This window comes from Schistocerca nitens, chromosome 3, assembly GCF_023898315.1.
Source record: "Schistocerca nitens isolate TAMUIC-IGC-003100 chromosome 3, iqSchNite1.1, whole genome shotgun sequence".
NCBI classification, from domain to species: Eukaryota; Metazoa; Arthropoda; class Insecta; order Orthoptera; family Acrididae; genus Schistocerca; species Schistocerca nitens.
The window spans coordinates 139234929-139249668 of record NC_064616.1 but is presented as its reverse complement, the minus strand read 5'-3'; the positions used below and the strand labels follow the sequence as shown (position 1 = coordinate 139249668).

At 36.7% G+C, this 14740-nt stretch overlaps 1 protein-coding gene across 1 annotated transcript in view; it reads right to left on the bottom strand.

The window, feature by feature from the left end:
* Window positions 1–13104: 13104 nt before the first annotated feature.
* Window positions 13105–14740, bottom strand: part of LOC126248081 (sodium channel protein Nach-like) — a 115544-nt gene continuing 113908 nt past the window's right edge. Inside the window, exon 11 of the mRNA XM_049948738.1 lies at window positions 13105–14536. Coding sequence (XP_049804695.1) covers window positions 14175–14536 — 362 coding nt within the window. The 3' untranslated portion in view covers window positions 13105–14174. The remainder of the gene's footprint in view (window positions 14537–14740) is intronic.

Sequence of the window (14740 nt, the reverse complement as noted above, 5' to 3'; positions counted from 1 at the left end):
TTGGTACCGGACAATGAAACCACAACTAACGATAGTCGCTGCTTGATGCAGCAGCGATTGAGAAACGTAAGAGTAGGCATCCTCAAGAGGTTCCATACGGCACCACTGCTGGCAGATTACTTACATCAGAGCACAGCACCTCTGTTTCGTCTTACTTCAGATCCAGCAGTGAGAGTAGTGAATTCAAAACTGTATCAAAATTTATAGTCAACTGTACATTACAAGATGAAACTGACATTCAGTATTGTGCCAAGTGATAAGTTATGGAGTACAGTGACAGTAACAAATATACAGACATCCTTATTTCCAAGTTAAATATTTTACACTGTTAGAAGTTCATTAAAGTGATCTAATATTTTGTGTGTGTTGAACTATCCACTCGACCTCCTCGAGAAGTAAATATAGGCATTCTAGAACCCACTACAGTGATGTTGTGAACGTCTCTCAAGCGTTTTTTAATCCGCAACAGCCGACCGAATTACTATTATAACAGTCTTAACTTGTCTTATAGCTTTACTGGTTAGGTACGATAAAGGTAATCTAGGATACTTTTGTTATCCTTCGCATCAGTGGCCAGATTAAATGCTAGAACATTTATGCTTTGCTTGCTGCAGTAGAAGCAGCACGACCACACAAGCTCTACCATGTAATCAGAACATTTCATTTAAGACGACCCCCTTCGATGTTATTAAACGGTGGAGGAGGTGAAAATGAAAACATTCACAAAGGAAACTCTTTTCAAGTGTGTAATATTAAAATGAATACTACTTACTGCAATGTTATTCAGTGGAAGTGAACCAGTCCCAGTGGATGAGTTTTTTTTTCTTTTAAAGCAGAAAAGCAGAAACAGCTAAGCAACTACGGAAGAGGAGAGTCGCCCAAATAATTTCCCATGCTTTTTATTTATGATGACTGAATTGGTGTCGGTGCATGTACATACACTGAAGGGCCAAACAAACTGGTACAGGCATGCGAATTCAAATGCCGAGATATGTAAACAGGCAGAAGACAGCGCTTCGGTCGGCAACGCCTATATAAGACAAGTGTCTGGAGCAGCTGTTAGATCTGTTACTGCTGTTACAATGGCAGGTTATCAAGATTTAAATGAGTTTGAACATGGTGTTATAGTCGGCGCACGAGCGATGGGACACAGGATCTCAGAGGTAGCGATGAAGTGGGCATTTTCCCGTAAGACCATTTCACGAGTGTACCGTGAATATCAGGATCCGGTAAAATATCAAATCTCTGACATTGCCCGGAAAAAGATCCTGCAAGAACGGGCCAACGACGACTGAAGAGAATCGTTCAACGTGACAGAAGCGCAACCCTCCCGGAAATTGCTGCAGACTTCAATGCTGGGTCATCAACAAGTGTCAGCGAAATATAATCGATATGGGCTTTCGACGCCGAATGCCCACTCGTGTACCCTTGATGACAGCACTACACAAAGCTTTACACCGCTCCTGGACCCGTCATCACCGGCATTGGAATGTTGATGACTGGAAACATGCTGCCTGGTCGGACGTGTCTCGTTTCAAATTGTATCGTGCGGCTGGACGTGTAAGGGTATGGAGACAACCTCATGAGTCCATGGACCCTGCATGTCAGACAGGGGACTGTTAAAGCTGGTGGGGGCTCTGTAATGGTGTGGGGCATGTGCAGTTGAAGTGATATGGGACCCTTGACAGGTCTAGATACGACTCTGACAGGAGACACGTACGTAAGTTTGCTGTCTGATCACCTGCATCCATTCGTGATCATTGTGCATTCCGACGGACTTGGGCAATTCCAACAGGACAATGTGACACCCCACACGTCCAGAATTGCTACAGACTGGATCCAGGATAACTCTTCTGAGTTTAAACACTTCCGCTGGCCACCAAACTCTCCAGGCATGAACATTATTGAGCATATCTGGGATACATTGTAACGTGATGTTCAGTAGAGATCTTCACCCCCTCGTACTCTTACGGATGTATGGACAGCCCTGCAGGATTAATGGTGTCAGTTCCCTCCAGCACTACTTCAGACACTAGTCGAGTCCATGCCACTTCGTGTTGCGGCATTTCGGCGCACTCGCGGGGGCCCTACGTGATATTAGGCACGTGTACCAGTTTCTTTAACTCTTCAGTATGTTATTCATAACCAAGCTTTAGACCCAAATCGTATCTATGATAAAGCGAACAAAACTCATTTCTTCCTCCAGTCAACGTGACTGTAGCCAGTGCCACCATACAGTCGTGTGAAGTTAGCACCCCTTTTTCGAGAAATATACATTTTTTTCAGAGTTCTTGATAGATATGGCATAATTCTAGAGTTCTTTGTACAAAATTTCAATAGTTCTGCAGAATTTAGCGAAGAAAACAACAATATTCGAAAAAATTTTCGTATCGAAAACGTTCTTTGGCAATTTCCGCAAAATGTAAATAAGTACAAGAGTTCTGAGCACAGTTCTGAACAGAGCTCCAAGAGTTCTTTCGAAAATCCAAGAAACGTTTTTTTGTGCAGCTAATAGTTTACGAGATAATTGCATTTTTATGAGAAAATCTTTTCACTTACTGTGAAGTTGGCACCCTTTTTTTCAGAAATATATATTTTTTTCAGAGTTCTTGATAGATATGGCATAGTTCTAGAGTTCTTTGTACAACATTTCAATAGTTCTGCAGCATTTAGCAAAGAAAACAACAATATTCGAAAAATTTTTCGTATTGAAAACATTTTTTGTCAATTTTCGCAAAAATTAAACTTGTACAACAGTTCTGAGGACAGTTCTGAACAGAACCCCAAGAGCTCTATCGAAAATCCCAAACAACATTTTTCTATAGCGATAATGGTTTGAGATAAATTGATTTAATATGGGACACACTTTCTTTACGGAAAATATAAATATATTCGTACAACAGTTCTGATGACAGTTCTGGACACCACGTGAAGAGTTCTATCGAACATCCTAGTGAAATTTTTTTGTGGAGGTAATAGTTTAAGAGGTAATTGCAACTTAATTAAGAATTCCATAAGAGCTCCTACTGTGAAGCTGGCACCCTTTTCTTCAGAAATATATATTTTTTTCAGAGTTCTTGATAGATATGGCATAGTTCTAGAGTTCTTTGTACAAAATTTCAATAGTTCTGCAGAATTTAGCGACGAAAACAATATTCGAAAAAATGTTCGTATTGAAAACATTCTTCGTCAATTTTCGCAAATTGTAAATAAGTACAACAGTTCTGAGCACAGTTCTGAACAGAACTCCAAGAGTGCTATCGAAAACCCAATTAACATTTTTTTGTGCAGCTAATAGTTTAACGAGATAATTGCAATTTAAGGAGAAAATCTTTTCACTTACTGTGAAGTTGGCACCCTTTTTTTCAGAAATGTATATTATTTTCAGAGTTCTTGATAGACATGCCATAGTTCTAGAGTTCTTTGTACAAAATTTCAATAGTTCTGCAGAATTTAGCGACGAAAACAATATTCGAAAAATGTTCGTATCGAAAACATTCTTCGTCAATTTTCGCAAATTGTAAATAAGTACAACAGTTCTGAGCACAGTTCTGAACAGAACTCCAAGAGTTCTATCGAAAACCTAAGTAACATTTTTTTGTGCAGCTAATAGCTTACGAGATAATTGCAATTTAAGGAGAAAATCATTTCACTTACTGTGAAGTTGGCACCCTTTTTTTCACAAATGTGAACTTTTTTCAGATTTCTTGATAGATATGCCATAGTTCTAGAGTTCTTTGTACAAAATTTCAATAGTTCTACAGAATTTAGCGACGAAAACAATATTCGAAGAAATGTTCGTATTGAAAACATTCTTCGTCAATTATCGCAAATTGTAAATAAGTACAACAGTTCTGAACACAGTTCTGAACAGAGCTTCAAGAGTTCTTTCGATAATCCAAGTAACATCTTTTACTGCAGCTAATATTTTACGAGATAATTGCATTTTAATGAGAAAATCTTTTCACTTACTGTGAAGTTGGCACCATTTTTTTCAGAAATGTTTTTTTCAGAGTTCTTGATAGATATGGCATAGTTCTAGAGTTCTTTGTACAAAATTTCAATAGTTCTGCAGAATTTAACGAAGAAAACAACAATACTCAAAAAAATTCGAATAGCAAACATTCGTTATTAATTATCGCAAAAAGTAAATTCGGACAACAGTTCTGAGGGCAGTTCTGAACAGAACCCCAATAGTTCTATCGAATATCCTAACTACAATTATTTGTGCAGCTAACACGTTACGAGATAATTGAAATTGAAAGAGGGAACCTCTTCACTTACTGTGAAGTTGGAATCCTTTTCTTCAGAAATATATATTTTTTCAGAGTTCTTGATAGAAATGTCATAGTTCTAGAGTTATTTGTACAAAATTGGAATAGTCCTGCAGAATTTAGCGAGAAAAACAACAATACTCGAAAAATTTTTCTTATCGAATACATTCTTTGTCAATTTTCGCAAAAAGTAAATTCGTACAACAGTTCTGAACAGAACACCAAGAGCTCTATCGAAAATCCTAATAATATCTTTTTGTGGCGATGATAGTTTATACGGTAACTGCTTTGATGTTAGACCCACTTTCTCCACAGAAAAAGTAAATTCGTTCAACAGTTTTGATGAACAGTTCTGGTTAACACCTCAAGACTTCTATCGATAATCATAATAACATTTTTTGTGGTTATAATAGTTTGTATGGTAATTGATTAATTGTGGGGCACTCTTACTAAAAAAAAATTATGTCTGTTCGTATGCTCTGATGCCAGCTCTGGATAGCATTGTAAGAGTTCTATCGAAAATACTAGTAACATATTCTGTGCAGGTAATTGTTTACGTAGTAACTGCCTTTATTAAGGAATGCTTATGAGCATTTCCCGTGAAGTTTGAACCCCTTTTACGATAAATATAAATTTTTTTCACAGTTCTTGATTTATATGCAAAACACGAATAGTTCTACAGAATTTCGGGAAGAAAACATTAACTCGGCAAAATTTTGGTATGGTAAAAAATTATTTGTCAGTTTGGAAAAAATAAATTTGTATAACAGTTCTGTTGGCAGTTCTGGATAGCACCGGAAGAGTTGCATTGAAAATGATAAGAACATTTTTGTGGCGATAGTATTTTATACAATAATTGTTTTAATCTGATACTCACTTTATCTAATATAGCAAAATTCGTAGAATAGTTCTGATGACAGTTCTGAATATCACCCACAGAGTTCTACCACAAACTATAATAACATTATTTGTGACGATGACATTATATGAGATAATTAATGTGGGACTCACTTTTGTCATGTAAAAGTAATAAATTCGTACAAAAGATCTGATGGCATTTCTTAATACGACCCTAAGAGTTCTACCGACAACTGTAATAACATTTTTTGTGGGGATAACAGTTAATGAGATAATAGCATTTTCGAGAGACCCACTTGGTCTACATTATAATAAATTGGCACAACCCTTTTGCTGACAGTTCTGGATAGCACCGAAAGAGTTCTTTTAAAAACCCTCATAACATTTTTATGGTGCCAGTATATTATGAAATAGATTGTGTGTTCACTCTGCAGTGGGTGTGCGCCGATGTGAAACTTACTGGCAGATAAAAACTGTGTGCCGGACCGGGTCTCTAACCCCAGGCTGTGACGAAAGAATATCGTCACAATATCCTTTCGTCCAGGACTGCTTCTTCTGCAATTTTCGTAGGACAACTTCTACGAAATTGGGAACGCAGGAGATAAAGTACTGCTGGAAGTACAGCTATGAGTACGATCGTAAAATCTCACTTTTATTTTGGAAAACCGAAAATCGAAAACCCGGATGTATATTCTACTAAATACAAAAAGTCTAAATGTTCAGCACTATACAAATGCCAGTACACCTTCTTAAGACTGACTGTAGTGACTGTAGGTGGAAGCGTGGGATGTGCACGCTTAGATGATTCAAGGAGAGAAGGCTCGTCAGTGCAAAACAAACAGATGGCTGAGAGAGCAGATAAATTCACACGCGCCACTAACCAGATGGTGTCACACCTGTCGAGAATCGCACCAGAGGTACAATGAGCTGTGGTGGAGTGCTGTTGGCGTGGTTACTATGCAACTTACTTGATGGGCATCAATACACCGTTATATTAATGTACAATACTTGAGAAACAATGTCATTCACACACTCCGAGTTCCTTATCACTCAGTACTAGACTAAATTACCGGCCTAGTGATAAGCAGCCTATGTACCTCACCGACTACACATCTTCGTGTTACAAGAAAAAAAGAGAAAAATACCAAGGGACACAAAATATGAATCCGGATAAACCGGAAATCCGGATTACTGAGGACCAAATAAACGAGGTTCTTATTTACAAATTTCGAACTTCTTATTAACTTTAATACTGTATCCCCTCAACATTATAACACCTTTATCAGTCATGTATTGAATTACGATTTAAACATACTACTTAGTTCGTTTGTATGATATATTCAGTAAATATACTTACATTTCTATACATTGTAAAGACTTTTAACTCTCGCTGTAGTGTAACTCATCAAACTTCCACACTTCCTTTCTAACTAGAACAAATGTTTGCAACAATATTAACGACAGCAATTTCAAATTTATTCGTTACACACAGCACATGTTTTTATGTATCCTAGCGGCTGGTGATGTTGCCACATAACTGTCATCCATGAGGGTCCTGGGCATATTTTTAGCTGTTAGTGGGTCCTGGATGTCATGAGAGCTCAAAACAATTACTGTTTTACGTAATAAAATTCATCTGGTTCTTCCTGATTCTAAAAGTATACACTTCATGTGTGCCTTTCATTGTTGTATGATTCAGTATCGACGCTAATGCTCTCTTGATGAGATATGAGCCGATTGCTCGTTTTTATCCACTGTGCCCTTTCGTATTTCATTTCAGCGATTAATTTATTTGTTTATCAACGTAGTAAGTAGTACAAAGCTAATCCAAAATGTAAACTGCACTTAAATTCTGTTTGAACTGTTTAATAGTCAGTGTCCGCTGTCTGAACGTCAAATTTCAGATTAATACACTGCGCGTGGTTGCGTTATTTTACAGGAATTTTATTATTGTGAGTGGGAAGTACTAGATAGTGTTGAAGAAATCCAAAGCATATTGTTCGAAGAGCATATTATTATTCGAAATTTACCTGTACCAATAGGTGCAGCCAAAGCAGCATTTGTGATGCTGTAATTACCTCATAGATAACGATATTTGTCTATTGTAGTTTTGTATTCCAATCAGAATTTTGAGAGCATCAAAGCCTCATTTCAGCGTGAGAGAGGGGTAAAATCAATAGATGATATTGAACTGAAAGCCTTCATGAGTCTCTTGTTTTTAATTGTTGTTAACAAAAGTAACAGATAAAGCCTGGAAGATCTGTGTGGAACTGATGGTGATGGCATTGAAAAATTTCACCTCGCAAATGAACATAAAACGTTTCAAATTTATTCTGGAGAGCCTTAGATTTTACAGTCGCTCTATTCGTGATGAAAGGAGACAATTAGACAAGCTAACAGCTATTCGGGAAATATTTACTGTGTTTGTACGCAACTACCACAAATCTTACACCCTTGGAGAAAATGTTACAGTAGACAAGAAGCTGGAAGGATTCTGTGGAAGGTACAGTTTTCGCCAATATGTATCAATCAAAACAAACGAGTATGGATTCTGAAGTGTGGATTCTTAAGTATTTTACCTGTACAATTTGGAAATATACGCTGTGTTGCAACCAGAAGGATTTACCAACTGAGCAATAAACATTTTGATGTTGTTCTGTGACTGTGTAAACCTATATATCAGTCAGGTCGAAATGTGAAAGCGGACAACTGGTTTACTAGTACTGGAATGATAATAGAGCTATGAAGGGAGAATTTTTCTTTTGTTGGCATGATGAAGAAAAACAAGCGTGGAGATTTCTCTAGAGTTTGCTATCAGTAAAAGAAGGGATACCCACATTTCCTTTTTTGGCTTCCACAAGACTGAACTCTAGTTTCCTCCGTACCTAAAAAGGGGACGTGTGCGATCCAGGCATCACGTTTGCATGAAGATAATTCGATAGATGCTAACATTGTAGATAAACGGAAGCCATCCACCGTAAATTTTAAAATAGCGTTAAGTGTGGTAGTTTCACAGCGGATAAGCCGAATGCTTTGTACAACGCTGCAAGAAATGTGCGCCGCTGGTCAATGGTTGTATTTTTGTAATGATCAGTACCGTTGGAATCTATGCACAAGTGATTTATTGTGGCAACAGTAAGAATTGTATCAGAAGGAAAGGGTTCCTGAATCAGCTATGTTATACAATGTTGTTTTCTTCGCTAAATTCTGCATAACTATTGAAATTTTGTACAAAGAACTCTAGAACTATGCCATATCTATCAAGAACTCTGAAAAAAAATATATATTTCTGAAAAAAAGGGTGCCAGCTTCACAGTAGGAGCTCTTATGGAATTCTTAATTAAGTTGCAATTACCTCTTAAACTATTACCTGCACAAAAAAATTTCACTAGGATTTTCGATAGAACTCTTCACGTGGTGTCCAGAACTGTCATCAGAACTGTTGTACGAATATATTTATATTTTCCGTAAAGAAAGTGTGTCCCATATTAAATCAATTTATCTCAAACCATTATCGCCATAGAAAAATGTTGTTTGGGATTTTCGATAGAGCTCTTGGGGTTCTGTTCAGAACTGTCCTCAGAACTGTTGTACAAGTTTAATTTTTGCGAAAATTGACAAAAAATGTTTTCAATACGAAAAATTTTTCGAATATTGTTGTTTTCTTTGCTAAATGCTGCAGAACTATTGAAATGTTGTACAAAGAACTCTAGAACTATGCCATATCTATCAAGAACTCTGAAAAAAATATATATTTCTGAAAAAAAGGGTGCCAACTTCACAGTAAGTGAAAAGATTTTCTCATTAAAATGCAATTATCTCGTAAACTATTAGCTGCACAAAAAAACGTTTCTTGGATTTTCGAAAGAACTCTTGGAGCTCTGTTCAGAACTGTGCTCAGAACTCTTGTACTTATTTACATTTTGCGGAAATTGCCAAAGAACGTTTCCGATACGAAAATTTTTTCGAATATTGTTGTTTTCTTCGCTAAATTCTGCAGAACTATTGAAATTTTGTACAAAGAACTCTAGAACTATGCCATATCTATCAAGAACTCTGAAAAAAATATATATTTCTGAAAAAAAGGGTGCCAGCTTCACAGTAGGAGCTCTTATGGAATTCTTAATTAAGTTGCCATTACCTCTTAAACTATTACCTGCACAAAAAAATTTCACTAGGATTTTCGATAGAACTCTTCACGTGGTGTCCAGAACTGTCATCAGAACTGTTGTACGAATATATTTATATTTTCCGTAAAGAAAGTGTGTCCCATATTAAATCAATTTATCTCAAACCATTATCGCCATAGAAAAATGTTGTTTGGGATTTTCGATAGAGCTCTTGGGGTTCTGTTCAGAACTGTCCTCAGAACTGTTGTACAAGTTTAATTTTTGCGAAAATTGACAAAAATGTTTTCAATACGAAAAATTTTTCGAATATTGTTGTTTTCTTTGCTAAATGCTGCAGAACTATTGAAATGTTGTACAAAGAACTCTAGAACTATGCCATATCTATCAGGAACTCTGAAAAAAATATATATTTCTGAAAAAAAGGGTGCCAACTTCACAGTAAGTGAAAAGATTTTCTCATTAAAATGCAATTATCTCGTAAACTATTAGCTGCACAAAAAAACGTTTCTTGGATTTTCGAAAGAACTCTTGGAGCTCTGTTCAGAACTGTGCTCAGAACTCTTGTACTTATTTACATTTTGCGGAAATTGCCAAAGAACGTTTCCGATACGAAAATTTTTTCGAATATTGTTGTTTTCTTCGCTAAATTCTGCAGAACTATTGAAATTTTGTACAAAGAACTCTAGAACTATGCCATATCTATCAAGAACTCTGAAAAAAATATATATTTCTGAAAAAAAGGGTGCCAGCTTCACAGTAGGAGCTCTTATGGAATTCTTAATTAAGTTGCAATTACCTCTTAAACTATTACCTGCACAAAAAAATTTCACTAGGATTTTCGATAGAACTCTTCACGTGGTGTCCAGAACTGTCATCAGAACTGTTGTACGAATATATTTATATTTTCCGTAAAGAAAGTGTGTCCCATATTAAATCAATTTATCTCAAACCATTATCGCCATAGAAAAATGTTGTTTGGGATTTTCGATAGAGCTCTTGGGGTTCTGTTCAGAACTGTCCTCAGAACTGTTGTACAAGTTTAATTTTTGCGAAAATTGACAAAAAATGTTTTCAATACGAAAAATTTTTCGAATATTGTTGTTTTCTTCGCTAAATGCTGCAGAACTATTGAAATGTTGTACAAAGAACTCTAGAACTATGCCATATCTATCAAGAACTCTGAAAAAAATATATATTTCTGAAAAAAAGGGTGCCAACTTCACAGTAAGTGAAAAGATTTTCTCATTAAAATGCAATTATCTCGTAAACTATTAGCTGCACAAAAAAACGTTTCTTGGATTTTCGAAAGAACTCTTGGAGCTCTGTTCAGAACTGTCCTCAGAACTCTTGAACTTATTTACATTTTGCGGAAATTGCCAAAGAACGTTTTCGATACGAAAATTTTTTCGAATATTGTTGTTTTCTTCGCTAAATTCTGCAGAACTATTGAAATTTTGTACAAAGAACTCTAGAACTATGCTATATCTATCAAGAAATCTGAAAAAAATGTATATTTCTCGAAAAAGGGGTGCTAACTTCACACGACTCCACCATACCCTTGAAAAAGGAGCTTCCCCAGTGCTAGCCAGCTAGACAAACATGTCAGCTGAGCAAACGTATTCTTCCTGTCACTAGTCTAATGGAAAATTCGCGACATTATAGAATGCGTTTGGCCACTATGTAACCATCGATTTACTTGCTAGAGTGGTTCAGAATTATCCTGGTAAATACACTCGATATTTCTTTGTAATCTAGATTAAATATAAAGGATTACATAGAGGAAGTAAATTTATGGTTTGAATTCACAAAGCTCTCTCCAACAGAAACTACTGCTTACTTCGCCAGTTACGTTGCAAATTCTCGGTCGTAGCGGTCACTGTGACAACAAGTGATCGCTGTCTGCTATAGTTGTATGCTAGCTCAGCGATAAAGCGTTCGTCCGTCAAGGAGAAGTCGGTATTAGTTTTCGGTTCTAATCTCGCTGAAAACAAGATTTTTACCTCTTCTGTGAAAGAGTCACTAGTAGAGAGATCGTCAATCAGTAAAGAAATGTTAAGTCAACTTGTCCTCCGTCAGTTTTCTAGCTACCTTCCTTCTGCAGAACTGAAGGTAAAAGTCTGCAGAATTGCACACTTGTTAATGCCTGCTTTTTCTGCTTCTGACCAATTGTATTGACTTAATCGTGCACTGGATGGTTTGTTAACTGGATTTCATTATGTATCTACGCCTACTGCCACATTCGAATACTTTCATTTTAGTCCTTCTCGTAGTATGAATTTGTGCCGAACATAGACACAGACCGTTCTGAAGTCGAGAGTGTGTATTATCTTGCTAATTGGTGACAGTTTGGGATACTTTGTTTCATTATGAAAGAATTTTTCATAATGTTATCGTGATAAGTTGTAATTCATTTTTATTAGTACACTGCACAAGAAGTAGCGTTTTTTCCTTAGTTTATTCAACAAAACGGATCTACATAACAGATAAATCAATCAGCAGTAATGTAGTCCCACTTATTATCTAAAATAGTCTGACAATGCTCCGATAGTTTTTTGACTTCACGCCTGTAGACAACGTATTCGTAGGACTTTGTCACCTTGCATGTTATACTGTGTAATAGACAGCAGAGCCGTGCAGTTCACAATGACGATAAGGCGAGGTGTCTCGCGAATTATGAGCCCCAGAGGAGCCTGGATAGATTCTTTAGCTCAATCTGTGAACTCATCTTGTTACCTATTACTACTTGGAAACATTGGTTACGGAACATTTCAGGGATGAGATTGTCAAGTTTTAGTCTTTGGTGACTTATAGAAGTTTCTATATAACACTTTGCCTCTAGACAGTATCAAAAGCATTACCCCGTACATGGCTCCTGGGTGGTGCTAGAAGAGCAACAAAATACTGTCAACCAGATAGTTCTAGAGAAATTCTGGAAAATATTAGAGCACACAGTAGTACATGAATGAATCAACAAGTAACTAATTATTTTGTATTATAAATATCTGATGGAATTATGGGTTGAAAATGGTTTATTGTTAAGATTAAATTTGCATATTGTGTTTACACATGCGGCTGGTCCCCGCGGAGGTTCGAGTCCTCCCTCGGACATGGGTGTGTGTGTCCTTAGCGGAAGTTCAAGTTAGATTAAGTAGTGTGTAAGCCTAGGATCCGATGACCTCAGCAGTTTGGTTGCATAGGAACTTACCACAAATTTCCAAAATTTTCCAATCCATTTTCGTAAACCCTTCATATAGCTAGATGAACTTTGTTGAAACACATAAAATTAAAGTCTAAGTGTAAAAGTCTCTACGAACGCACTGACACCAGTTCCATCTTTGCACACTGAAAAGTGAACGAGTTGAATAAAATGACAGTTTAGGAGCTTGCTCCGTTTGGGATGTGGGAATTCTACGGCGCGTCTACGTGCTCCAGCTAAGATGTCAAACCTGAAATAAAGTTGAATAGGACACAAAACTACTAATTTCTTCCGCTATTTTTTCTTTTTGATGACGTTGGCATCAATGTAATCCTATATTATCAGAAACCAGTGCATACACGTGATTTCTCGAGGAGCAAAGTATGTGTTCCACGCTCATTCGTGGGGTTCTAAGAACTGCCTGTATTCTGTCTCATATTTTCGAGTATAGGTAATTGGTGAAACAGAAATAGTTTTTTAAATCTGTAAATTCAAATGTGATCACAGTAACTAAATTTTTTCTGTGGCATTGCGGACTTGTTTTATTATTTATAATATTACACTCTTCATGGACATATTTAAGCATGAATAATTTTTTTACATTATGTAGACTATAAGTTGGCCCTTCTGTTGGTTATACCGCTCTCAATATTTACATTTTCGGTGTACATCAGTGCAAATATTTTACATTTTATGTCGGGGTATTTTATTATGAGTGACAATCTGGTTCATCTTACAACTACTTTATCTACGTACAGTCCTACTTACCTAGAATTAATCTGATGTTTCCTGATGATATTATGGTAGTGGTTTACGTAATGCAATGCTTTAGCTTCAATAGTTGCAACAATGTCCATAGAAATCAATGAAAACTATATGAATGAATTGACGAACAAGTTATCTGAAAATCTGTTTTCGGATAATCATAATCAGCTGAAGGCAAAGCTGTAAGAACGTGACATTTAGCAAAAGGAGGATAGATACACCTGAGGACAAGCCAGAATGAGTTTTTCAGAAAATTATATGCGAGTCAACGGAAGTGAGTAAGTGTCTACGGGAATATTAACTGAACATCACGTTGTAGAAAGTGAGAAAAATTACAGCGTTGTCTCTTCTAGCTCTTCTACAGCTGAAAATTAAACAAATTTTGGAATTGGAAAATACACAGAATTTTAAAAACTGACACGCAACTGTCAATAGTAATTAATATTTCTGACTCATTCGGAACATCATGGACAAAGATTCTGCCTGAAGAAAAACTAGTGCTCTCCAATGTACAAAAAGAGACCTGGCTCACTGATTCTCACACATAAGTGGGATGGACAACTTTTAGAAATGGGCTTTGCAGTAGAGTAAGAAGTGTAATGTCCAATGGACATGAAGTGTTAAACTGGAAATATTCATTTACTTACTAAACACTTTTTTTTTATTCCATTAACTGTCGACTGCATATTTGTCATATCCTGAAGAGCAGCAGAATTTCACAGACGTTCTGCCACAGCAGAAAGTTTTGTGTAAATCAGCACTGTTGCTGCAGCCCGCAGTGTAACATACAGACTTGCTAACATAAAATCATGTCTCAATGAGTGACCTGCTATTTCAGCTCCACTAAAACTTTCATACAAAATGTATCTCTATGAAGAGGACTTCACGCTTAACGCCTGTTACATCTAAACAACTAAATGAAATAACGTTATATAGAGTGAGAAATGCTGTTTAAGGGAGGAATTCTATGACATAAATCCTCTGTAGAACAGCGTGAGCTCCCTTGTCCGGAAAGCTGCGGTTGGTCGGAGGAACTTTTGTGATGCCAGTGCTTGCAGTTTGAGACGTCTGGTTCGCCGGAGATATTTTTGTGATACCGCTGGTTCCACTTTGATTCGTCTTCATGAAATAAGGCGTAAGACTGAGGTCAACCGCCGCGTGCTTCTCCTTTTCATATTCTCGCTGGAGTTCCAAGAGTTCGCTCTCATTCCGCAGTACCATGCAGCAGGCTCTCATGGTGAAATAGTAGATCATCTCCACTCCAGAAAGCAGACTGAATCCCAGAAACAGACCGGCAATACCTCCAAACGACACTGCAATTGGAGAAACCTCACTTAATTTTTATAATTGAATTAGGTGCCACTGCTTATTTACTTGTGAGAATCAGCTCAATAAAATAATAAAATTAGTGACAAATATGGCGTTATGCAATTGATTTTTTTATTAGAACAATGCATTCGTGTTACAGGTAAGAAAAGTGTCTATTGCATATTTTCAAGTATTGGGCATAAAAGCCT